We start from the raw sequence: 27,025 nt of genomic DNA, 5'->3' as shown, positions 1-27,025 counted from the left end.
ATGTAAAAGGGATGTATTTTTTTCGTTGTGGACGTGTATTTATTACATGGGGTAAAGTGGGGGGGTTGGGCCCTTTTTTTTCCTGTTTCCTTGCGCAAAACCCCTAACAAAGGGGGACAGGTAAAAAAAGCAAAATTAAAAATAAAAAAATATATATAAATCCCCCGGGGGTAGGGGAAAAAATTTTTTTCCCCAAAGCATTGGGTCACGTGTCCGTTGAATGCGACTAAAAAACGGGCGGGGAAAGGGGGGGGTGGGAAAACCCCCCCCTCCTTTTATTTTTTAAATTTTTTAAAAGGGGGAAAAAAAAAAAAGTCATGCGGGGAGTGCTCATACTTTCCCCGAAAGGCTCAGATTGGGTGGTCCAAATGTGTTTGGATGTGACCAAGATAAAAAAAGGAACATAGAATATTTTAGGAAAAAGGGGTTTTGGCTCTGAGTGAAACGAAGCCAAGGGGAAAGGGAAAAAATTTATTTGGGAAAGTCTTAAGGGGTAAAGTCCCGGGGGTTTGGAGAGGACAAGAGAAGGAAGGGGTAGCACTACTCCGAAACAGGAGTGGAGGATTTGTATAGAAAAGAAAGTAAACTCTAGATTGATATGGGGTAACTGAAAGTGGGCGGAGAGAGATTGGGGATTAAAGGGGGCATTGCACCTGGGGATGAGAAGAAAAGATCATGAGAGGCAAGTGGTTTGGAGCAGCTGAGTGATGTTTTATTTGTTTTTGATGCACGAGATAATTTTCCTCAAACATCTCATTTCCAGCACATTCCCCCCTTCCCCCTTTCAAAATCTTTTTCCCAAACCCAAAAACCTCGCAACCCTTTTAAAAATTTTTGGAACCACTGTTCCCAAAACAAACCCATTTTTTCTTTCCGAATAATTTTTTCGCCCTTTCCCCACATTTTTCATCGCTCCCAGAACTTTTACCCCCTTCCCCACCCCATTTATTCCCCTTCCGCTTCCATGGTTCCATCGCTGACAAACCCCCCCCAGATACTAAAACACTTCACTTCCTCCATTTTTTTCTCCTTTAAACTTAAACCCCTCAATTGACTTTTTCTCTACCCTACTTTTGCCAAAAACCCTTTCTCTTAATTTACATTTACTTTCAAACTTTTATTCTTTCACACACTTTACCAAACTCAGTCACCAGCTTCTGCAGTTTCTCACATGAATCAGCCACCAGCGCTGTATCATCAGCGAACAACAACTGACTCACTTCCCAAGCTCTCTCATCCCCAACAGACTTCATACTTGCCCCTCTTTCCAAAACTCTTACATTTACCTCCCTAACAACCCCATCCATAAACAAATTAAACAACCATGGAGACATCACACACCCCTGCCGCAAACCTACATTCACTGAGAACCAATCACTTTCCTCTCTTCCTACACGTACACATGCCTTACATCCTCCATAAAAACTTTTCACTGCTTCTAACAACTTTCCTCCCACACCATATATTCTTAATACCTTCCAAAGAGCATCTCTATCAACTCTATCATATGCCTTCTCCAGATCCATAAATGCTACATACAAATCCATTTGCTTTTCTAAGTATTTCTCACATACATTCTTCAAAGCAAACACCTGATCCACACATCCTCTACCACTTCTGAAACCAAACTGCTCTTCCCCAATCTGATGCTCTGTACATGCTTCACCCTCTCAATCAATACCCTCCCATATAATTTACCAGGAATACTCAACAAACTTATACCTCTGTAATTTGAGCACTCACTGTTATCCCCTTTGCCTTTGTACAATGGCAATATGCACGCATTCCGCCAATCCTCAGGCACCTCACCATGAGTCATACATACATTAAATAACCTTACCAACCAGTCAACAATACAGTCACCCCCTTTTTTAATAAATTCCACTGCAATACCATCCAAACCTGCTGCCTTGCCGGCTTTCATCTTCCGCAACGCTTTCACTACCTCTTCTCTGTTTACCAAATCATTTTCCCTAACCCTCTCACTTTGCACACCACCTCGACCAAAACACCCTATATCTGCCACTCTATCATCAAACACATTCAACAAACCTTCAAAATACTCACTCCATCTCCTTCTCACATCACCACTACTTGTTATCACCTCCCCATTTGCGCCCTTCACTGAAGTTCCCATTTGCTCCCTTGTCTTACGCACTTTATTTACCTCCTTCCAAATCATCTTTTTATTCTCCCTAAAATTTAATGATACTCTCTCACCCCAACTCTCATTTGCTCTTTTTTTCACTTCTTGCACCTTTCTCTTGACCTCCTGTCTCTTTCTTTTATACATCTCCCACTCAATTGCATTTTTTCCCTGCAAAAATCGTCCAAATGCCTCTCTCTTCTCTTTCACTAATACTCTTACTTCTTCATCCCACCACTCACTACCCTTTCTAATCAACCCACCTCCCGCTCTTCTCATGCCACAAGCATCTTTTGCGCAATCCATCACTGATTCCCTAAATACATCCCATTCCTCCCCCGCTCCCCTTACTTCCATTGTTCTCACCTTTTTCCATTTTGTACTCAGTCTCTCCTGGTACTTCCTCACACAGGTCTCCTATATATATATATATATATATATATATATATATATATATATATATATATATATATATATATATATATATATATATATATATATATATATATATATTTTTTTTTTTTTTTTTTTCATACTATTTGCCATTTCCCGGGTTAGCGAGGTAGCGTTAAGAACAGAGAACTGGGTCTTAGAGGGAATATCCTCACCTGACCCCCTTCTCTGTTCCTTCTTTTGGAAAATTAAAAAAAAACAAGAGAGGGGAGGATTTCCAGCCACCCGCTCCCTCCCCTTTTAGTCGCCTTCTACGACACGCAGGGAATACGTGGGAAGTATTCTTTATCCCCTATCCCCAGGGATTATATATATATTATATATATATATATATATATATATATATATATATATATATATATATATATATATATATATATATATATATTATATATATATATATATATATATATATATATATATATATATATATATATATATATATATATATATTTTCTTTTTTTTTTACTTTGTCGCTGTCTCCCGCATTTGCGAGGTAGCGCAAGGAAACAGACGAAAGAAATGGCCCAACCCACCCCCATACACATGTATATACATACGTCCACACACACAAATATACATACCTACACAGCTTTCCATGGTTTACCCCAGACGCTTCACATGCCCTGATTCAATCCACTGACAGCACGTCAACCCCGGTATACCACATCGATCCAATTCACTCTATTCCTTGCCCTCCTTTCACCCTCCTGCATGTTCAGGCTCCGATCACACAAAATCTTTTTCACTCCATCTTTCCACCTCCAATTTGGTCTCCCTCTTCTCCTCGTTCCCTCCACCTCCGACACATATATCCTCTTGGTCAATCTTTCCTCACTCATTCTCTCCATGTGCCCAAACCACTTCAAAACACCCTCTTCTGCTCTCTCAACCACGCTCTTTTTATTTCCACACATCTCTCTTACCCTTACGTTACTCACTCGATCAAACCACCTCACACCACACATTGTCCTCAAAAATCTCATTTCCAGCACATCCATCCTCCTGCGCACAACTCTATCCATGGTATATATATATATATATATATATATATATATATATATATATATATATATATATATATATGTATATATATATATATATATATATATATATATATATATATATATATATATATATATATATATATATACATACATATGTCTATTTTTATATTTATCTATCTATTTTGCTTTGTCGCTGTCTCCCGCGTTAGCGAGGTAGAGCAAGGAAACAGACAAAAGAATGGCCCTACCCACCCACATACACATGTATATACATACACGTCCACACATGCACATATACATACCTATACATCTCAATGTATACATACATATACACACAGAGACATATACATATATACACATGTACATACTTCATACTGTCTGCCTTTCTTTATTCCCATCTCCACCTCACCACACATGGACTAACAACCCCCTCCCCCCTCATGTGTGCGAGGTAGTGCTAGGAAAAGACAACAAAGGCCCCATTCGTTCACACTCAGTCTCTAGCTGTCATGTAATAATGCACCGAAACCACAGCTCCCTTTCAAAATCCAAGCCGCACAGAACTTTCCATGGTTTATCCAGACGCTTCACATGCCCTGGTTCAATCCATTGACAGCACGTTGACCCCGGTATACCTAATCGTTCCAATTCACTCTATTCCTTGCACGCCTTTCACCCTCCTGCATGTTCAGGCCCCAATCACTCAAAATCTTTTTCACTCCATCTTTCCACCTCCAATTTTGTCTCCCACTTCTCCTCGTTCCCTCCACCCCTGACACATATATCATCTTGGTCAATCTTTCCTCACTCATTCTCTCCATGTGACCAAACCATTTTAAAACACCCTCTTCTGCTCTCTCAGCCACACTCTTTTAATTTCCACACATCTCTCTTACCCTTACATTACTTACTCAATCAAACCACCTCACACCACATACTGTCCTCAAGCATCTCATTTTCAGCACATCCACCCTCCTCAGCACAACTCTATCCATAGCCCACGCCTCGCAACCATACAACATTGTTGGAACCACTATTCCTTCAAACATAGCCATTTTTGCTTTCCGAGATAATGTTCTCGACTTCCACACATTCTTCAAGGCTCCCAGAATTTTCGCCCCCTCCCCCACCCTATGATTCACTTCTGCTTCTATGGTTCCATCTGCTGCTAGATGAGTGATCGGGGCCTGAACATGCAGGAGGGTGAAAGGCGTGCAAGGAATAGAGTGAATTGGAACGATGTGGTATACCGGGGTCGACGTGTTGTCAATGGATTGAACCAGGGCATGTGAAGCATCTGGGGTAAACCATGGAAAGTGTGTGGGGCCTGGATGTGGAAAGGGAGCTGTGGTTTCGGTGCATTATTACATGACAGCTAGAGACTGAGTGTGAACGAATGGGGCCTTTGTTGTCTTTCCTAGCGCTACCTCGCACACATGAGGGGGGAGGGGGTTGTTATTCCATGTGTGGAGGGGTGGCGATGGGAACAAATAAAGGCAGACAGTATGAATTATGTACATGTGTATATATGTATATGTCCGTGTGTGTATATATATGTGTACATTGAGATGTATAGGTATGTATATTTGCGTGTGTGGACGTGTATGTATATACATGTGTATGTGGGCGGGTTGGGCCATTCTTTCGTCTGTTTCCTTGCGCTACCTCGCTAACACGGGAGACAGCGACAAAGCAAAATAATAATAATAAAATATATATATATCCCTGGGGATAGGGGAGAAAGATTTTTTCCCACGCATTGCTCACGTGTCGTAGAATGCGACTAAAGCGGACGGGAACGGGGGGGCTGGAAACCCTCCCCTCCTTGTATTTTAACTTTCTAAAAGGGGAAACAGAAAAAGAAGTCATGCGGGGAGTGCTCATACTCCTCGAAGGCTCAGATTGGGTGGTCTAAATGTGTGTGGATGTGACCAAGATGAGAAAAAAGGAGACATAGATAGTATGTTTGAGGAAAGGATGTTTTGGCTCTGAGTGAAACGAAGCTCAAGGGTAAAGGGGAAAAGTGATTTGGGAAAGTCTTAGGAGTAAAGTCAGGGGTTAGTGAGAGGACAAGAGCAAGGGAAGGAGTAGCACTACTCCTGAAACAGGAGTGGTAGGAGTATGTGATAGAGTGTAAGAAAGTAAACTCTAGATTGATATGGGTGTAACTGAAAGTGGACGGAGAGAGATGGGTGATTATTGGTGCATATGCACCTGGGCATGAGAAGACAGATCATGAGAGGCAAGTGTTTTGGGAGCAGCTGAGTGAGTGTTTTAGTAGTTTTTGATGCACGAGATATTGTCCTCAAACATCTCATTTCCAGCACATTCACCCTCCTCCGTACAACTCTTTCCGTAGACCACACCTCGCAACCATATAACATTGTTGGAACCACTGTTCCTTCAAACATACCCATTTTTGCTTTCCGAGATAATGTTCTCGACTTCCACACATTCTTCATCGCTCCCAGAACTTTCACCCCCTTCCCCACCCTATGATTCACTTCCGCTTCCATGGTTCCATCTGCTGACAAACCCACTCCCAGATATCTAAAACACTTCACTTCCTCCAGTTTTTCTCCATTTAAACTTACCTCTCAATTGACTTGTCTCTCAACCCTACTGTGCCTAATAACCTTGCTCTTATTCACATTTACTTTCAGCTTTATTCTTTCACACACTTTACCAAACTTAGTCACCAGCTTTTGCAGCTTCTCACACGAATCAGCCACCAGCGCTGTATCATCAGCGAACAACAACTGACTCACTTTCCAAGCTCTCTCATCCACAACAGACTGCATACTTGCCCCTCTTTCCAACACTCTTGCATTCACCTCCCTAATAACCCCCTCCATAAACAAATTAAACAACCATGGAGACATCACACACCCCTGCCGCAAACCTACATTCACTGAGAACCAATCACTTTTCTCTCTTCCTACACATACACATGCCTTACATCCTTGATAAAAACTTTTCACTGCTTCTAACAACTTGCCTCCCACATCATATATGCTTAATACCTTCCACAGAGCATCTCTATGAACTCTATCATATGCCTTCTTCAGATCCATAATTGCTACATACAAATCCATTTGCTTTTCTAAGTATTTCTCACATACATTCTTCAAAGCAAACACCTGATCCACACATCCTCTACCACTTCTGAAACCACACAGCTCTTCCCCAATCTGATGCTCTGTACATGCCTTCACCCTCTCAATCAATACCCTCCCATATAATTTCCCAGGAATAATCAACAAACTTATACCTCTGTAATGTGGGCACTCACTCTTATCCCCTTTGCCTTTGTACAATGGCACTATGCAAGCATTCCACCAATCCTCAGGCACCTCACCATGAGTGATACATACATTAAATAACCTTACCAACCAGTCAACAATACAGTCACCCTCTTTTTGATAAATTCCGCTGCAATACCATCCAAACCCGCCTTGCCGGCTTTCAACTTCCGCAAAGCTTTTACTTCCTATTCTCTGTTTACCAAATCATTCTCCATAACCCTCTCACTTTGCACACCACCTCGACCAGAACACGCTATATCTGCCAATCTATCATCAAACACATTCATCAAATCTTCAAAATACTCACTGCATCTCCTCACATCACCACTACTTGTTATCACCTCCCCATTTGCCCCCTTCATTGAAGTTCCCATTTGTTCCCTTGTGTTACACACTTTATTTACCTCCTTCCAAAACATCTTTCTATTCTCCCTAAAATTTAATGATACTCTTTCACCTCAACTCTCATTTGCCCTCTTTTTCACCTCTTGCACCTTTCTCTTGACCTCCTGCCTCTTCCTTTTATACATCTCTCACTTATTTGCATTTTATTTCCCTGCAAAAATCATCCAAATGCCTCTCTATTCTCTTTCACTAATAATCTTACTTCTTCATCCCACCACTCACTCCCCTTTCTAATCTGTCCACCTCCCATGCTTCTCATGCCACAAGCATCTTTTGCAGCAGCCATCACTGCTTCCCTAAATACATCCCATTCCTCTACCCACTCCCCTTACGTCCTTTGTCCTCACCTTTTTCCATTCTGTACTCAATCTCTCCTGGTACTTCTTCACACAAGTCTCCTTCCCAAGCTCACTTACTCTCACCACTCTTTTCACCCCAATATTCTCTCTTCTTTTCTGAAAACCTATACAAATGTTCACCTTCACCTCCACAATATAATGATTAGGCATCCCTCCAGTTGCACCTCTCAGCACATTAACATCCAAAAGTCTCTCTTTCGCACGCCTATCAATTAACATGTAATCCAATAAAGCTCTCTGGCCATCTCTCCTACTTACATACGTATACTTATGATATCTCTCTTTTTAAACCAGGTATTCCCAATCACCAGTCCTTTTTCAGCACATATATCTACAAGATCTTCACCATTTCCATTTACAACACTGAACACCCCATTTATACCAATTATTCCCTAAATTGCCACATTACTCACATTTGCATTCAAATTACCCATCACTATAACCCAGTCTCGAGCATCAAAACTACTAACACACTCATTCAGCTGCTCCCAAAACACTTGCCTCTCATGATCTTTCTTCTCAAGCCCAGGTGCATATGCACCAATAATCACCCATCTCTCTCCGTCCACTTTCAGTTACACCCATATCAATATAGAGTTTACTTTCTTACACTCTATCACATACTCCCACCACTCCTGTTTCAGAAGTAGTGCTACTCCTTCCCTTGATCTTGTCCTCTCACTTACCCATGACTTTACTCCCAAGACATTCCCAAACCACTCTTCACCTTTACCCTTGAGCTTCGTTTCACTCAGAGCCAAAACATCCAGGTTCCTTTCCTCAAACATACCACCTATCTCTCCTTTTTTCTCATCTTGGTTACATCCACACACATTTAGACACCCCAATCTGAGCCTTTGAGAAGGATGAGCACTCCCTGTGTGACTCCTTCTGTTTCCCCTTTTAGAAAGTTAAAATACAAGGAGGGGGGGGTTTCAAGCCCCCCACTCCCATCCCCTTTAGTCGCCTTCTATATATATATATATCCCTGGGGATAGGGGAGAAAGAATACTTCCCACGCATTCCTCTCGTGTTGTAGATGGCGAGTATAGGGGACGGGAGCAGGGGGCTGGAAACCCTCCCCTCCTTGTATTTTAACTTTCTACATGGGGAAACAGAAGGAGTGATGCAGGAAGTGCTCATCATCCTCAAAGGCTCAGATTGGGGGGTTTAAATGTGTGTGGATGTAACCAAGATGAGAAAAAAGGAGACATAGGTAGTATGTTTGTGGAAAGGAACCTGAATGTTTTGGCTCTGAGTGAAACGATGCTCAAGGGTAAAGGGGAAGAGTGATTTGGGAATGTCTTAGGAGTAAAGTCAGGGGTTAGTGAGAGGACAAGAGTAAGGGAAGGAGTAACACTACTCCTGAAACAGGAGTGGCGGGATTGATATGTGTAAAACTGAAAGTGGATGGAGAGAGATAGGTGATTATTGGTGCCTATACACCCAGTCATGAGAAGAAAGGTCATGAGAGGAGAGTGTTCTGGGAGCAGCTGAGAGAGTGCATTGGTAGTTTTGATGCACGAAACCGAGTTATAGTGATCAGTCATTTGAATGCAAAGGTGAGCAATGTGGCAGTTGAGGGAATAACTGGTGTACATGGGGGTGTTCAGTTTTGCAAATGGAAATGGTGAAGAACTTGTAGATTTATGTCTTGAAAAAGGACTGGTAATTGGGAATACCTGGTTTAAAAAGAGAGATACACATAAGTATACGTATATGAGTATGAGAGATGGCCAAAGAGCGTTATTAGATTATGTATCATTTGATAGGCGTACGAAAGAGAGACTTTTGGATGTTAATGTGCTGAGAAGTGCAACTGGAGGGATGTCTGATCTTTATCTCGTAGAGGCGAAGATGAAGATTTGTACAGGTTTTCAGAAGAGAAGAATGTTGGGGTGAAAAAAGTGGTGAAAGTAAGTGAGCTTAGGAAGGAGACTTGTGTGAGGAAGTACCAGGAGAGACTAAGTACAGAATACAAAAAGGTGAGAACAAAGGATGTAAGGGGAGTGGGGGAGGAATGGGATGTATTTAGGAAAGTAGTGATGGCTTGTGCAAAAGATGCTTGTGGCATGAGAAGCGTGGGAGGTGGGCAGATTAGCAAGGGTAGTGAGTGGTGGGATGAAGAAGTAAGATCATTAGTGAAAGAGAATAGAGAGGCATTTGGACGATTTTTGCAGGGAAATAATGGAAACGACTGGGAGATGTATAAAAGAAAGAGGCAGGAGGTCAAGAGAAAGGTGCAACAGGCGAAAAAGATGGAAATGAGAGTTGGGGTGAGAGAGTATCATTAAGTTTTAGGGAGAATAAAAAGTTGTTTTGGAAGGAGGTAAATAAAGTGCGTAAGACAACGGAACAAATGGGAACATCAGTGAAGGGGGATAATGGGGAGATGATAACAAGTAGTGGTGATATGAGAAGGAGATGGAGTGAGTATTTTGAAGGTTTGTTGAATGTGTTTGATGATAGAGTGGCAGATATAGGGCGTTTAGGTCAAGGTGGTGTGCAAAGTGAGAGGGTTAGGGAGAATGATTTGATAAACAGAGAAGAGGTAGTAAAAGCTTTGCGGAAGTTGAAAGCTAGCAAGGCAGCAGGTATGGATGGTATTGCAGTGGAATCTATTATAAAAGGGGGTGAGTGTATTGTTGACTGGTTGGTAAGGTTATTTAATGTATGTATGACTCATGGTGAGGTGCCTGAGGAATGGCAGAATGCTTGCATAGTGCTATCGTACAAAGGCAAAGGGGATAAGTGTGAGTGCTCAAATTACAGAGGTATAAGTTTGATGAGTATTCCTGGGAAATTATATGGGATGGTATTGATTGAGAGGGTGAAGGCATGTACAGAGCATCAGATTGGGGAAGAGCAATATGATTTCAGAAGTGGTAGAGGATGTGTGGATCAGGTGTTTGCTTTGAAGAATGTATGTGAGAAATACTTAGAAAAGCAAATGGATTTGTATGTAGCATTTATGTATCTGGAGAAGGCATATGATAGAGTTGATAGAGATGCTCTGTGGAAGGTATTAAGAATATATGGAGTGGGAGGAAAGTTGTTAAAAGCAGTGAAAAGTTTTTATCGAGAAAGCAAGGCATGTGTACGTGTAGGAAGAGAGGAAAGTGATTGGCTCTCAGTGAATGTTGGTTTGCGGCAGGGGTGTGTGATGTCTCCATCATTGTTTAATTTGTTTATGGATGGGGTTGTTAGGGAGGTGAATGCAAAAGTTTTGGAAAGAGGGGCAAGTATGCAGTCTGTTGTGGATGAGAGAGCTTGGGAAGTGAGTCAGTTGTTGTTCGCTGATGATACAGCGCTGGTGGCTGATTCGTGTGAGAAATTGCAGAAGCTGGTGGCTGAATTTGGTAAAGTGTGTGAAAGAAGAAAGCTGAGAGTAAATGTGAATAAGAGCAAGGTTATTAGGTACAGTAGGGTTGAGGGACAAGTCAATTGGGAGGTAAGTTTGAATGGAGAAAAATTGGAGGCAGTGAAGTGTTTTAGATATCTGGAAGTGGATTTGGCAGTGGATGGAACCATGGAATCGGAAGTGAATCATAGGATGGAGGAGGGGGTGAAAGTTCTGGGAGCGTTGAAGGATGTGTGGAAGTCGAGAACGTTATCTTGGAGAGCAAAAATGGGTATGTTTGAAGGAATAGTGGTTCCAACAATGTTATATGGCTGCGAGGCATGGGCTATAGATAGAGTTGTGCGGCGGAGGGTGGATGTGCTAAAAAATGATACGTTTGAGGACAATAAGTTATGTGAGTTTGTTTGATCGAGTAAGCAATGAAAGGGTAAGAGAGATGTGTGGTAATAAAAAGAGTGTGGTTGAGAAAGCAGAAGAGGGTGTTTTGAAATGGTTTGGTCACATGGAGAGAATGAGTGAGGAAAGATTGACCAAGAGGATATATGTGTCAGAGGTGGAGGGAATGGAGGAGAAGTGGGAGACCAAATTGGAGGTGGAAAGATGGAGTGAAAAAGCTTTTGAGTGAGGAGGGCCTGAACATGCAGGAGGGTGAAAGGTGTGCAAGGAATAGAGTGAACTGGAATGATGTGGTATACCAGGGTCAATGTGCTCTCAATGGATTGGACCAGCCAGGGTATGTGAAGCGTCTGGGGTAAACCATGGAAAGTTTTGTGTGGCCTGGATGTGGAAAGGGAGCTGTGGTTTTGGTGCATTATACATGACTGGTAGAGACTGAGTGTGAATGAATGTGGCCTTTGTTGTCTTTTCCTAGCGCTACCTCATGTGGGTGCGGTAGGAAGGGGTGGTCACTTCATGTGTGGCTCGGTGGCCACGGGAATGAATAAAGGCAGCAAGTATGAATTCAGTACATGTGTTTACATGTATTTGTCTGTGTATGCATGTATACGCATATGTTAATATGTTTTGGTATGTATATGTGCGTGTGTGGACATGTATGTATATACACGTGTATGTGGGTGGGTTGGGCCATTCTTTCATTTGTTCCCTTAGGCTACCTCGCTAACGAGTGAGACAGTGACAAAGTATAATAATAAAAATATACATATATATATATATATATATATATATATATATATATATATATATATATATATATATATATATATATATATATATATCTTTCTTCTTTCATACTATTTGCCATTTCCCGCGATAGCGAGGTAGCGTTAAGAACAGAGGACTGGGCCTTTGAGGGAATATCCTCACCTGACCCCCTTCTCTGTTCCTTCTTTTGGAAGAAAAAAAAAAAAGAAAAACGAGAGGGGAGGATTTCCAGCCCCCCGCTCCCTTCCCTTTTAGTCGCCTTCTACGACACGCAGGAATACGTGGGAAGTATTCTTTCTCCCCTATCCCCAGGGATAGAGTTTCATTCTACTACTCACAAATCCATCAGGAGTACCACATAAAATCAAAATGCTCCTTTTGTCAGCATATAAAGTTTTATGTATGTAAACCAGGAAATTTTAACCTGAATCAGTCTAAGTCACTGAAACTTCTATACTTATACATTCTTTGTTAATATCACAGAAAGAATAACTTCTGGATATCCATCATGCATTATGAATAAATCTTTGAAATATAAAGATTATTTGTTCTTAACAAGTGGCTGCATAAATAAATAAAAAACCTAAAGAGGGCAGGTTTACCAACATGAGTATGTAAAAAATTCATGAGAATATGGAAAGTCAGAAGTCTTAAAGTATACACATACAAAGTACTTAGATGAAAATGTACTGGGTCAGATTATAACTCTTGTGGAAGTACACAAGCGCAGATATCCAAAAGCAAATCATGAATGCCACATCTGAACTGTTTGGTATTCATGATTTTGAGATATCCTGGACAAGTAACTTCACAAGACACACCTATGAGTGTATTTTTCTATAATCAAAGCAGGATGGTGCATGTATAATCCTCCCATAAAACTTTGCTACCGACAATCTTCACATTCTAAAATCAAAATGCATAATCCCGACAGTAACACCTTATGTAACTGTGTAATACCTATGCAAGATGGTTCTGCTACCTCTCTAGTAGAGCAGATGCTACTTTCTTTTATGTTAAAGGCTCCTGTCAAGAAAATTAGTTCTCATTGAGGACAGACCTTGGGAGAAAAATTAAAAAGGGTAAATGAAAGAAAAAAGGAAAAGAATAGTCAAAGTCTGAGAAGGGGTAAAGTTCACCTTTGAGAAAGCACCTACTAAGCAAACATGACATTCACTTTCCACACTAGATCATGAACACAAAGGCCATAAACAAATAGATCTCCCAAGAACAATTATTGGTACCAGATTTGATCAAGAAAAAGGATCCTTTAACATTCTTGGTAAACAATTCATCTGCTGTACCACAAACTACACCTCACCTCCCTAGTCATCCATTCAATCAAAATGAAATATACCAAAGGTACAAACCATGCAAAACACAGCACTCAAAACAATCACTGGCTGCCTAGCAACCACAAAACGAAACAATGGAATCTCACCTCAATATGATCTACACTCTGTTCTTTGCAACTGCATTGGACCCTACCCTTCTAAACCCCTCAATAATCAACCACCATCCCCTTAGCACAAATAAAAAGAATACTCCCACTTTATATTTTAGTAGCCTATACTTACAATCCCCCCTCCCAAAACAATTATGAGACAAACACACTGAAATGATCTGAAAAGAACCAGAAACTGTCCTCCCAACTCAGTCGTAAACATCACTACACGAGACATATACCCATCTGAAACTACAATGACCTGGCATTTATGCATTACCCTGTCTTGTCTGCATTTTGAGACAAATTCATCTCTCCAGCACTTCAAACACCAGTTCAGCATTTCAACCCCCCCCCCCCAAGCAACTTCTATACTTAAGACACAGAACACTTTTATTTTATTTTATATACATATATATATATATATATATATATACATATACATATATATATATATATATATATATATATAGGGTGGGGGAGGGGGCGAAAATCCTGGGAGCCTTGAAGAATGTGTGGAAGTCGAGAACATTATCTCGGAAAGCAAAAATGGGTATGTTTGAAGGAATAGTGGTTCCAACAATGTTGTATGGTTGCGAGGCGTGGACTATGGATAGAGTTGTGCGCAGGAGGATGGATGTGCTGGAAATGAGATGTTTGAGGACAATGTGTGGTGTGAGGTGGTTTGATCGAGTAAGTAACGTAAGGGTAAGAGAGATGTGTGGAAATAAAAAGAGCGTGGTTGAGAGAGCAGAAGAGGGTGTTTTGAAATGGTTTGGTCACATGGAGAGAATGAGTGAGGAAAGATTGACCAAGAGGATATATGTGTCGGAGGTGGAGGGAACAAGGAGAAGAGGGAGACCAAATTGGAGGTGGAAAGATGGAGTGAAAAAGATTTTGTGTGATCGGGGCCTGAACATGCAGGAGGGTGAAAGGAGGGCAAAGAATAGAGTGAATTGGAGCGATGTGGTATACCGGGGTTGACGTGCTGTCAGTGGATTGAATCAAGGCATGTGTATGGGGGTGGGTTGGGCCATTTCTTTCGTCTGTTTCCTTGCGCTACCTCGCAAACGCGGGAGACAGCGACAAAGCAAAAAAAAAAAAAAAAAATATATATATATATATATATATATATATATATATATATATATATATATATATATATTATGTTAGACAGATCTATGCTTAGTCTGAAAAGCTTTATGAGAGGTCTTGGAATGCAGTTAGGCCTTGGTTTGAGTTCTCTTGAAGTTGGTCATTTGCTTCAGTTATGTCTTTCTGATATACTCACATCTGGAAGTCCATGGTCGTCATAATCATCAAATTTTTCATTGTTAATGTTTTCATTCTCTTTTGTAATAAATAGTGACTTATAATGGTTGATTAACATAAGATAGATTCTTTTAGTGTTATTAACATAACTGTCACCTACTTTTTCAATAGGCCCAATCTCACCGAGATTTTTTGTTCTTACTTTGCTAATGTATGCAAACAGATCTGAGTTTTGATGCATGCTTTGAATGACTTTTTCTTCATTCATTTCTTGTTCTTTCCTAAACAATTCCATTATTTCTCTGTTAGTAATTCTTATTTTTTGTCTAGTTGCTCTCACTCATCTCTGCTTGTTACAATCTCACATATGAGCATGAATTCATTTAACTGATCTTCATCTTCCTTGAATTTATATTTGTATCCATAATTTGATTCATCCTTTTCCCATTCCAGAAAATTAAAATTTAAGTCATCTGAAAGGTTTACTGTCAGTCCTAGTTTTTCTATTTTCTTTAGTATCTCCTCAATTGAACTCTGCCATTTCATTCATTGGTGGTTTGTATGACACTATGTTAACTGTGTGAGGCAGATGTGCTTACTACCATTGACACACAGTTCTGAAGTGATATTTTCATTACCTAAATTCTTTCAAACTTTACACAGCTATATAGCCCAGTTTAGTTTTGTCTTTGTGAGCCCTAAAAGTCCTATAGCCATCTAAATCTGTTTCATTTTTGATATACTCATTCATCCAAATTTCACTTAGATTGATATATATCATGCTGTTATTACTTGTATGCTCATTAAGATGGTGTTAATACTGGAATTCTAAGTTATCAAACTTTTCATTTAGAAAATTTTCCACATCATTTTTCTTTGTTCCAGTTTTTCATAGTCTGTGTCTGTTTGCTATTTCAATGCTCTTTTGGTTATATTGTTCTTTATATTTGGTCCTTGTATGTTTCTTGCTAGTTTCATTAAAATCTCTGCTCCAAGCATATTCTTTCTTTTCATCCATTTTCCTTAGTTTTCACTGTGCTGTTTCTGTTATTCCAGCCATTTCTCTGATTCCATGTCCTATTGTATTCATTTTTCCCTTCCCTCCATATGCAATGACCAACCTTCATGTTTCCCTTTTGCAGCCTTCTCTGTATTCATTCTTTTTCTCTGTTTGTAATTGGATCAATTCCAATCACCATTTGTTGCCAGTATCTTTTGTTGACTTCATTTGCATGAACCTTCACTAACTCTGTTATTCTAAATCAATGCAAATAACAGACATTTTCTATCTCATGTGCATTCTTTATATCTAACAATATGCCTTCTTACTTTACTTTGGGGTGCAAGAACTCACAACTATTTTTGCATGCTACCACTCTTTTTATACATACCATAGTAATACATTTGACTGCACTTTTTGATGTATCATCTCCACACCTATCAAATTTTTCCCCCTAAAGTGATGTTTGCATGTCTTCTTCAAAATATCAATAGTTTCATCTACCTCCTCTTTATTCAGTCTGTTCATTATTCCATCTACATCTCCCTTTGTATACATGTTAACCTTATCTTTTGAAATGAATATTTTGATATCCTTTTCCTATTTTCTGCTTTCCTTTGATGCGCTAGGCATCTTACTGTTTTGTAATGCACAGTATTCTTAAAAAGTTCTTGGCACCTGACTGTCCTGAGCTATCTCAAAATGACATTAATAAAAAACTAATGGGTCTTGACCCATACAAGGATCATGGTCCTGATGAAGTTTCACTTTATGTGTTGAAGATGTGTGCAGATAAACTAGACAGAACTTTGGAAATATTGTTTATGATATTGCCGGAGAAAGGCAAAGTGCCAAGGGAGTGGAAATAGGTCAAACGTCATACCCTTCTATGTGAAAGGAGACCGAGAAGAGGCACTGCAGATCATTCTTCCTGATGAACGAAGTCTGTAAGGTACTGGGAAAGATGAAAATATGGATGACATTCAATAAAGATGAAATTATTTTTGTGAAAGTAAACAAGTTTCTAGGGAAACTCAAAGATTTCTATGAAAAAGTTAGCTCTGTCTTAGACAAAAGAGAAGGCTGAGTGGACAGTTTGCATCTGACTATCAGAAAGTGTTTGCCACTACACTATATGGGAGGATATCAACAAAACTGGATCACCAGGCAGAAATATGGGAAGACTCCTTTGATGAAGATTATCACTATGGAAGGAAACACAAGCCACTTGTCACATGTCTACATGGGTGGAGGTCACCCATGTTATGCAGCAGGGTTCCTTCTGTTCTGCAACTGTTACTCTTCTTGATCTATGAAAATGACTTTCCAGAGGGTATAGACTCCTACCTGAATGTTTGTAGATGATGCAGAGGCCACAAGGGATATGACAGAAGCAGGATTACATCAACTTACAAGGGGACCTACACATACTCTAAAGTTGTTCTGATAAATGATTGATGAAATTTAACCCAAGCAGATGTAAAGTAATGAGGATGGGACAGAGTAAAAGAAGGCCTTAATATGATTTTTGTCTATAAAGAAATGAGCTTCAGGATTCTGTGCACGAGGAAGTTAGGAGTCAATATCATCCCTAACCTGTTGCCAAAGTACCACATTAGGAGAATAGTAAAGACGACTAACTGTTTGCTAGCAATTACTAAAATGGCTTTCAATAAAATGAATAATAAAATATTAAGGAAGAGGTCCATATCCTCATAAGAATAATACTAGGATAATGATTTAAGCTTGCTCACCACATCTGCAGAAGCACAATTCAAGCTTGCTCACTATATCTGCAGAAGTGCAAAGAGATAATATCTGAGTTAACCTTGTTCACCATACCTATATAAACACAGAGAGATAACAGAGAATGTTCAGTGAAGAGTAACAAAGGTAATGTCAGAATTAGGAGATATGAGTTAGAGGAAAAGGCTAGAAGCCTCAAATTTGCCTACTATGGAAGAGTGAATAGTGAGGGGTGACCTCATTATGAGAATGTAGACAGTGAAAAGTAGTTCTCTGACAGTTGTGGGGACAGGGCTACCTGAGGATATAACCTGAAATTAAGCAAGAAACTTAAGAAAGATGTAAAGAAGTCCTTTTATACTATAATAGTGGTGGATGAGAAAAAAAAATAAAGTGGACATGGCAAATGTGGAGAGCATGCAAAAGTTTAAAAAGTTGTGATAGTAGAGACTATTCAAGAGATGAGGTCCCATGAGTGCAAAACTCCCTTTACATATGATACAAATTGGTAATCACAGGTGATTCTGACCACTGGAGATCATGATATATCTTATAATGTAAGACAAATGAACCCTGGAAAGAAATGGAGTAAATAGAATATATAAAACAGCTTTCAGTATACATGCCTAAGCTTTGAAGTGCTGCTGGTAATGGAAGAATCCATCTGTATAATGCTAGGTGGGAATGTAGTGGCACTGGATTGCATTAATGATTGTTAACATGTTGCTGTGAGAATATGGAAAATCTGCTGGAAAGCATTCTACAAAACATTTCAATGATTTCGTAGCATCTGAAACTTTATATCCCATCAGATGTCAAAAGAAATTTCTCACCCAATTACACAGTGCAGAATAGTCATGCAACAGATAATTAAACCTGGGATAGGAATAATCTACAATGTGATGTGCATTTTTAGCAGAACAGTATATATCAATATCATATCAAAAGTACATAAAAAATGAACTATCATGATACAAAACAACACATATGCTAAGGTATGCTTTTTCTTGCCTTGCCAGGAGTGCTTTCACTGGTAGTAAACGTTGCTGACAAAGGTTTTGACTGCCTCATGATAATATTCTCCAGGCTACCAGCACGTGTGAGCACAGTGAACGTGTAGTTGCGGTGGGGACGAAGGCGTGAGATTGTAATGGAGTTGTAATTTGTGATATTGATGATCAACTCATCATCAGCAAGGTACTTCACCTAAGAAAACAAGAGAAAAGTCAAGTAGCTCAGCAGCTGTGAGACTAATAGCTGCTGTTCTAAGTAAAGAGTATAGTTCATGACTTAATAATCCTAATATTTGCAAAATAATGCACAGACACAGTCTTGTCACTACTTATGATCATCAGTTGACAACCATCTTTAAAATCTTTTTCTTTTTTTTTTTTTTCATACTATTCGCCATTTCCCGCGATAGCGAGGTAGCGTTAAGAACAGAGGACTGGGCCTTTGAGGGAATATCCTCACCTGGCCCCCTTCTCTGTTCCTTCTTTTGGAAAGTTAAAAAAAAAAAAACGAGAGGGGAGGATTTCCAGCCCCCCGCTCCCTTCCCTTTTAGTCGCCTTCTACGACACGCAGGGAATACGTGGGAAGTATTCTTTCTCCCCTATCCCCAGGGATCTTAATTCCTTTTAATCTTTCTTCCACATCTAACAAGACTCTCTTATAATCAAGCACGGTAGTGATGAAACTTTCAGGCAAGCTCCAAAGGACGATTCCTTTAGTGGTTAATGGAAACAGATAATCATGTCAGAAGTGCTCTATCTGGCTCTTCGTGACACAAAGCTCAGGGTAAAGGGGAAGAATGGTTTGGAAATGTCTTGGGAGTAAAGTCAGGAGTATGTGAAAGGTCAAGAGCTAAGGAAGGTGAATCATTACTCCTGAAGCAGGAGTTGTGGTAGTGTATAACCGAGTGTGAGGAAGTAAATTCTAGATTAATGTGGGTAAAACTGAAAGTGGATGACACGAGATGGGGAATACTGGTGCTTATGAACCTGCTCATGAGAAGAAACATCGCAAGAGGCAAGTGTTTTGGGAGCAGCTGAGCATACCAACAGTTTTGATGCAAGAGACCAGGATGATTTAAATGCGAAGGTAAGTAATGTGGCAGTTGAGGGTATAATTGGTGAGCATGAGATATTCAGTGTTTTGAATGGAAATGGTGAACAGCTTATGGATTTGTGTGCTGAAAAAAAGACTGGTGATTGGGAATACCTGGTTTAAAATGAGAGATATACACAAATATACTTATGTGAGTAAGAGAGATGGTCAACAGGTATAACTAGATTACATATAAATTGATCAGTGGGTTAAAAGAGAGACTTTTGGATGTAAATGTGCTGAAAGGGGTAGCTGGTGGGATGTCTGATCACTATCTCGTAGAAGCAAAGGTGGAGATTTTTAAAAGTTTTCGAAAAAGAGGAGACAATGTCAGGGAGAAGAGAGTGGTGAGAGTAAGTGAGCTTGGAAAGGAGACTTGTGTGACGAAACACTCAGAAAGATTGAGTGCAGAAAGGCAAAAGGTGAGACCAAATGATGGGAATGGAAAAGGTGGGAAGCAGTGATATTATATGCAAGAGATACAAGTGGCATGTGAAAGGTGGGAGGTGGTCAGATTAGAAAGCTAAGTGAGTGGTGGAATAAAAAAGTAAAATTGCAAGTGAAAGAGAAAAGAGAGGCATTGGGGTAGTACTTAAAAGGAAGGAGAACAAATAATTGGAAAATGTATAAGGAAAAAGCTGCAGGAGGTCAAGAGGGAGGGACTGGGGTTGAAAAGGGCAAATCTGAGGGTTGGGGTGAAAGAGAGTATCATTAAATTTATGAAGAATAAAGTGATGTTTTGGAAGGAGGTAAACAATATACAAGAGACAAGAGAACAAATGGGAACATTGGTGAAGGGGGCAAAAGGGGAAGTGATAACAGGTAGTGATGGAGTGAGTATTTTGAAGGATGTTAAAATGTATTTCATGACAGAGTGGTAGATGAAAGGTATTTTGGTGAGGGTGCTATGCAGAGTGAGAGCATCATGGGGAGTGGTTTGGTGAAGAGAGAGGAGTTGGTAAAAGCCTTGTGGAAGATGATATCCAGCAAAGCAGCAAGATTGGATGGTACTGTAGTTGAATTTATCAAGAAAGGGTGTGTCTGTGTCATTGATTGGTTGGTAAGATATTCAATGTATGTATGGATCATGGTGAGGTGCCAGGGGATTGGTGAATGCATATTTTGTGCCACGTATAAAGGCAAAAGGGATAAAGGTAAGTTTTCAAACTACAGATGGCACAAGTTTGTTGAGTATTCCTGGAAAATCATATGGGAGGGTACTGATTGAGAGGGTGAAGGTATTACAGATCATCAGATTGGGGAGGAGCAATGTGGTTTGAGAAGTGGTAGAGGATGTGTGGATCAGGTGTTTGCTTTAAAAAATGTGTGAGAATTACTTAGAAAAACTGATGGATTTGTGTACAGGATTTATTGATCTGGAGAGGGCATACGATAGGGTTGAGAGACATGCTTTGTGGAAGATCTTAAAAATATATGATGTAGGATATAAGCTGTTAGAAACAGTGGGATTCTATCAAGGGTGTAAGGCATATGTATGAGCATGAAGATAGGAGAGTGATTGGTTCCCAGTTTAGGTCAGTCTGTGGCAAGGGTGTGTGATGTCACCATAGTTGTTTAATTTGTTTATAGATGGGGTGGTGAGGGAGGTAAGTGCATGAGTTTTGGAGAGAGGAGTGAGTATGCAATTTGTTGGGGATGAAAGGGCCTTAGAAGTGAGTTGGTTATTGTTTGCCAATGATACAGGACAAGTGGCTGATTCAAGTGAGAAACTACAGAAGCTGGTGATTGAGTTTAGAAGAGTGTGTGACAGGAGAAAGTTGAGAGTATATGTGAATAAAAGCAAGGCTATTAGGTTCAACAGGGTTGAGGGACAAGCCACTTGAGATGCAAGTTTGAGTGGAAAAAAGTGGAGGAAGTGAAGTGTTTTAGATATCTGGGAGTGGACTTGGCAGTGGATGGAACCATGGAAGCAGAAATGAGTCATAGGGTGGGGAAAACGGCGAAGGTTCTGGGAGGAATGAAGAATGTGTGGAAAGAATGCTATCTCAGAGAGCATAAATTGGTATGTTAGAAGGAATAGTAGTTCCAACAATGCTATATAGTTGCAAGGCATGGGTTATAGATGGGGTAACTCAGAGTAGGGTGGATGTGTTGGAAATGAAATGTTTGAGGACAATATTTGGTGTGAGGTGATTTGATTAAGTAAGTAATGAAACAGTAAGAGAGAAGTGTGGTAATAAAAAGAGTGTGGTTGAGATCAAAAGAGGGTGTCTTGAAATGGTTTGGACATAAGGAAGAATTGAGTGAGGAAAGGTTGACAAAGAGGATATATGAATCTGGGGTGGAAGGAACAAAGAGAAGCAGTGGACCAAACTGGAGTTGGAAGGATGGAGTAAAAAATATTTTGAGCAATCAGGGCCTGAACGTGAAGGAGGGTGAAAGGCATGCATGGAATAGAGTGAACTGGAACCATGTGGGATACTTGGGCCTACATGTTGTCAATGGACAGAACTAGGTCATGTGAAATGTCTGGGGTAAACCATGGAAAGGTTTGTGGGAGTTGTGGTTTCGATGCATTACATATGACTGAGCATGAGCAGAAAGTAGGGATCAAGTGTAAAAATAACACTCAATACCATTTCATTCTTTTACCATCATTATCATGCTTGATCACCATTTCCCGCATCAGTGAAGTAGTGCACGGAAACAGATGAAGAGTGACCAATTCACCCATATACACATATATATATATACATAAATGCCCATACACATACATATACATACACATACATACCAATATCAACATACACATAAATATACATACACATACACATACACACACACACACATATAGATACATATATATTTTTTTATTATCCTGGGGATAGGGGAGAAAGAATACTTCCCACGCATTCCTCACGTGTCGTAGAAGGCGACTAAAGGGGAAGGGAGCGGGGGGCCAGAAACCCTCCCCTCCTTGTATTTTAACTTTCTAAAAGGGGAAACAGAAGGAGTCATGCGAGGAGTGCTCATCCTCCTCGAAGGCTTAGATTGGGGCATCTAAATGTGTGTGGATGTAACCAAGATGAGAAAAAAGGAGAGATAGGTAGTATGTTTGAGGAAAGGAACCCAGATGTTTTGGCTCTGAGTGAAACGAAGCTCAAGGGTAAAGGGGAAGAGTGGTTTGGGAATGTCTTGGGAGTAAAGTCAGGGGTTAGTGAGAGGACAAGAGCAAGGGAAGGAGTAGCACTACTCCTGAAACAGGAGTTGTGGGAGTATGTGATAGAGTGTAAGAAAGTAAATTCTAGATTGATATGGGTAAAACTGAAAGTTGATGGAGAGAGATGGGTGATTATTGGTGCATATGCACCTGGGCATGAGAAGAAAGATCATGAGAGGCAAGTGTTTTGGGAGCAGCTGAATGAGTGTGTTAGTGGTTTTGATGCACAAGACCAGGTTATAGTGATGGGTGATTTGAATGCAAGGGTGAGTAATGTGGCAGTTGAGGGAATAATTGGTATACATGGAGTGTTCAGTGTTGTAAATGGAAATGGTGAAGAGCTTGTAGATTTATGTGCTGAAAAAGGACTGGTGATTGGGAATACCTGGTTTAAAAATTGAGATATACATAAGTATACGTATGTAAGTAGGAGAGATGGCCAGAGAGCGTTATTGGATTATGTGTTAATTGATAGACGCACGAAAGAGAGACTTTTGGATGTTATTGTGCTGAGAGGTGAAACTCGAGGGATGTCTGATCATTATCTTGTGGAGGCGAAGGTGAAGATTTGTGGGGGTTTTCAGAAAAGAAGAGAGAATGTTGGGGTGAAGAGAGTGGTGAGAGTAAGTGAGCTTGGGAAGGAGACTTGTGTGAGGAAGTACCAGGAGAGACTGAGTACAGAATGGAAAAAGGTGAGAACAAAGGAGGTAAGGGGAGTGGGGGAGGAATGGGATGTATTTAGGGAAGCAGTGATGGCTTGCACAAAAGATGCTTGTGCCATGAGAAGTGTGGGAGGTGGGTTGATTAGAGAAGGTAGTGAGTGGTGGGATGAAGAAGTAAGATTATTAGTGAAAGAGAAGAGAGAGGCATTTGGACAATTTTTGCAAGGAAAAAATGCAAATGAGTGGGAGAGGTAAAAAAGAAAGAGGCAGGAGGTCAAGAGAAAAGTGCAAGAGGTGAAAAATAGAGCAAATGAGAGTTGGGGTGAGAGAGTATCATTAAATTTCAGGGAGAATAAAAAGATGTTTTGGAAGGAGGTAAATAAAGTGCGTAAGACAAGGGAGCAAATGGGAACTTCAGTGAAGGGGGCTAATGGGGAGGTGATAACAAATAGTGGTGATGTGAGAAGGAGATGGAGTGAGTATTTTGAAGGTTTGTTGAATGTGTTTGATGATAGAGTGGCAGATATAGGGTGTTTTGGTCGAGGTGGTGTGCAAAGTGAGAGGGTTAGGGAAAATGATTTGGTAAATAGAGAAGAGGTAGTAAAAGCTTTACGGAAGATGAAAGCCGGCAAGGCAGCAGGTCTGGTTGGTATTGCAGTGGAATTTATTAAAAAAAGGGTGTGACTGTATTGTTGACTGGTTGGTAAGGTTATTCAGTGTATGTATGATTCATGGTGAGGTGCCTGAGGATTGGCGGAATGCTTGCATAGTGCCATTGTACAAAGGCCAAGGGGATAACAGTGAGTGCTGAAATTACAGAGGTATAAGTTTGTTGAGTATTCCTGGTAAATTATATGGGAGGGTATTGATTGAGAGGGTGAAGGCACGTACAGAGCATCAGATTGGGGAAGAGCAGTCTGGTTTCAGAAGTGGTAGAGGATGTGTGGATCAGGTGTTTGCTTTGAAGAATGTATGTAATAAATACTTAGAAAAACAAATGGATTAGTATGTAGCATTTATGGATCTGGAGAAGGCATATGATAGAGTTGATAGAGATGCTCTGTGGAAGGTATTAAGAATACATGGTGTGGGAGGAAAGTTGTTAGAAGCAGTAAAAAGTTTTTATCAAGGATGTAAGGCATGTGTACATGTAGGAAGAGAGGAAAGTGATTGGTTCTCAGTGAATGTAGGTTTGCGGCAGGGGTGTGTGATGTCTCCATGGTTGTTTAATTTGTTTATGGATGGGGTTGTTAGGGAGGTGAATGCAAGAGCTTTGGAAAGAGGGGCAAGTATGCAGTCTGTTGTGGATGAGAGAGCTTGGGAAGTGAGTCAGTTGTTGTTCGCTGATGATACAGCGCTGGTAGCTGATTCATGTAAGAAACTGCAGAAGCTAGTGACTGAGTTTGGTAAAGTGTGTGAAAGAAGAAAGCTGAGAGTAAATGTGAATAAGAGCAAGCTTATTAGGTACAGTAGGGTTGAGGGACAAGTCAATTGGGAGGTAAGTTTGAATGAAGAAAAACTGGAGGAAGTGAAGTGTTTTAGATACCTGGGAGAGGATTTGGCAATGGATGGAACCATGGAAGTGGAAGTGAGTCATAGGGTGAGGGAGGGGGCAAAAGTTCTGGAGTGTTGAAAAATGTGTGGAAGCCGAGAACATTATCTCGGAAAGCAAAAATATGTTATATGGTTGCGAGGCATGGGCTATGGATAGAGTTGTGTGGAGGAGGGTGGATGTACCGGAAATGAGATGTTTGAGGACAATATGTGGTGTGAGGTGGTTTGATCGAGTAAGTAATGTAAGGGTAAAAGAGATGTGTGGTAATAATAAGAGTGTGGCTGAGAGAGCAGAAGAGGGTGTTTAGAAATGGTTTGGTCACATGGAGAGAATGAGTGAGGAAAGATTGATCAAGAGGATATATGTGTCAGAGGTGGAGGGAACGAAAAGTAAGAGACCAAATTGGAGGTGGAAAGACGGAGTGAAAAAGATTTTGAGTGATCGGGGCCTGAACATGCAAGAGGGTGGCGAAGGGAATGAATAAGGGCAGACAGTATGATTATGTACATGTGTATATATGTATATGTCTGTGTGTGTACATTCCCAAATCACTCTTCCCCTTTATCCTTGAGCTTCGTTTCAATCAGAGCCAAAACTTCCAGGTTCCTTTCCTCAAACATACTACATATCTCTCCTTTTTTCTTATCTTGGTTACATCCACACACATTTAGACAGCCCAATCTGAGCCTTCGAGGAGGATAAGCACTGCTCGCGTGACTCCTTTTTCTGTTTCCCCATTTATTATACTTTGTCGCTGTCTCCCGCGTTAGTGAGGTAGTGCAAGGAAACATACGATAGAATGGCCCAACTCACCCACATACACATGTATATACATACATGTCCACATACGCACATATTCATGCATATATATCTCAACGTATACATATATATACACACACAGACATACATATATACACATGTACATAATGCATACTGTCCGCCCTTATTCATTCCCGTCGCCACCCTGCCACACATGAAATAACAACCCCCTCCTCCTGCATGTTCGCGAGCTAGCATTAGGAAAAGACAACAGAGGCCACATTCATTCACACTCAGTCTTTAGCTGTCATGTATAATGCACCGAAACCACAGCTCCCTTTCCACCTCCTGGCCCCACAAAACTTTCTATGGTTTACCCCAGACACTTCACATGCCCTGGTTCAATCCACTGACAGCACGTCAACCCCGGTATACCACATCATTCCAATTCACTACTCCCTGCACACGTTTCACCCTCCTGCATGTTCAGGCCCTGATCACTGAAAATCTTTTTCACTCCATCTTTCCACTTCCAATTTAATCTCCCACTTCTCCTCATTCCCTCCACCTCTGACACATATATCCTCTTTGTCAATCTTTCCTCACTCGTTTTCTCCATGTGACCAAACCATTTCAAAACACCCTCTTCTGCTCTCTCAACCACACTCTTTTTATTAACACACATCTCTCTTACCCTTTCATTACTTACTCGATCAAACCACCTCACACCACATATTGTCCTCAAACATCTCATTTCCAGCACATCCACCCTCCTGAGCACAACTCTATCTATAGCCCACGCCTCGCAACCATATAACATTGTTGGAACCACTGTTCCTTCAAACACACCCATTTTTGCTTTCCAAGATTACGTTCTCAACTTCCACACATCCTTCAACGCTCCCAGAACTTTCACCCCCTCCCGCACCCTTTGATTCACTTCCACTGCCATGGTTCCATCTCCTGCCAAATCCACTCCCAGACATCTAAAACACTTCACTTCTTCCAGTTTTCTCCATTCAAACTCACCTCCCACTTGAGTTGTCCCTCAACCTTACTGTATCTAAAAACTTTGTTCATATTTTTATTCACTCTCAGCT

At 40.5% G+C, this 27,025-nt stretch overlaps 1 protein-coding gene across 2 annotated transcripts in view; it reads right to left on the bottom strand.

Annotated features, from left to right (window-relative positions):
- Positions 1 to 27,025, bottom strand: part of LOC139755960 (tyrosine-protein phosphatase 10D-like) — a 657,464-nt gene that overhangs the window by 155,211 nt on the left and 475,228 nt on the right. For both annotated transcript variants that reach the window (XM_071674794.1, XM_071674795.1), the window contains exon 18: positions 18,674 to 18,868. In XM_071674794.1, coding sequence (XP_071530895.1) covers positions 18,674 to 18,868 — 195 coding nt within the window. The remainder of the gene's footprint in view (positions 1 to 18,673; positions 18,869 to 27,025) is intronic.

Source organism: Panulirus ornatus, chromosome 20 (genome assembly GCF_036320965.1).
Source record: "Panulirus ornatus isolate Po-2019 chromosome 20, ASM3632096v1, whole genome shotgun sequence".
NCBI lineage: Eukaryota > Metazoa > Arthropoda > Malacostraca > Decapoda > Palinuridae > Panulirus > Panulirus ornatus.
The sequence above is the reverse complement of the archived record's forward strand: the minus strand, read 5'-3'. Positions and strand labels throughout refer to the sequence as shown.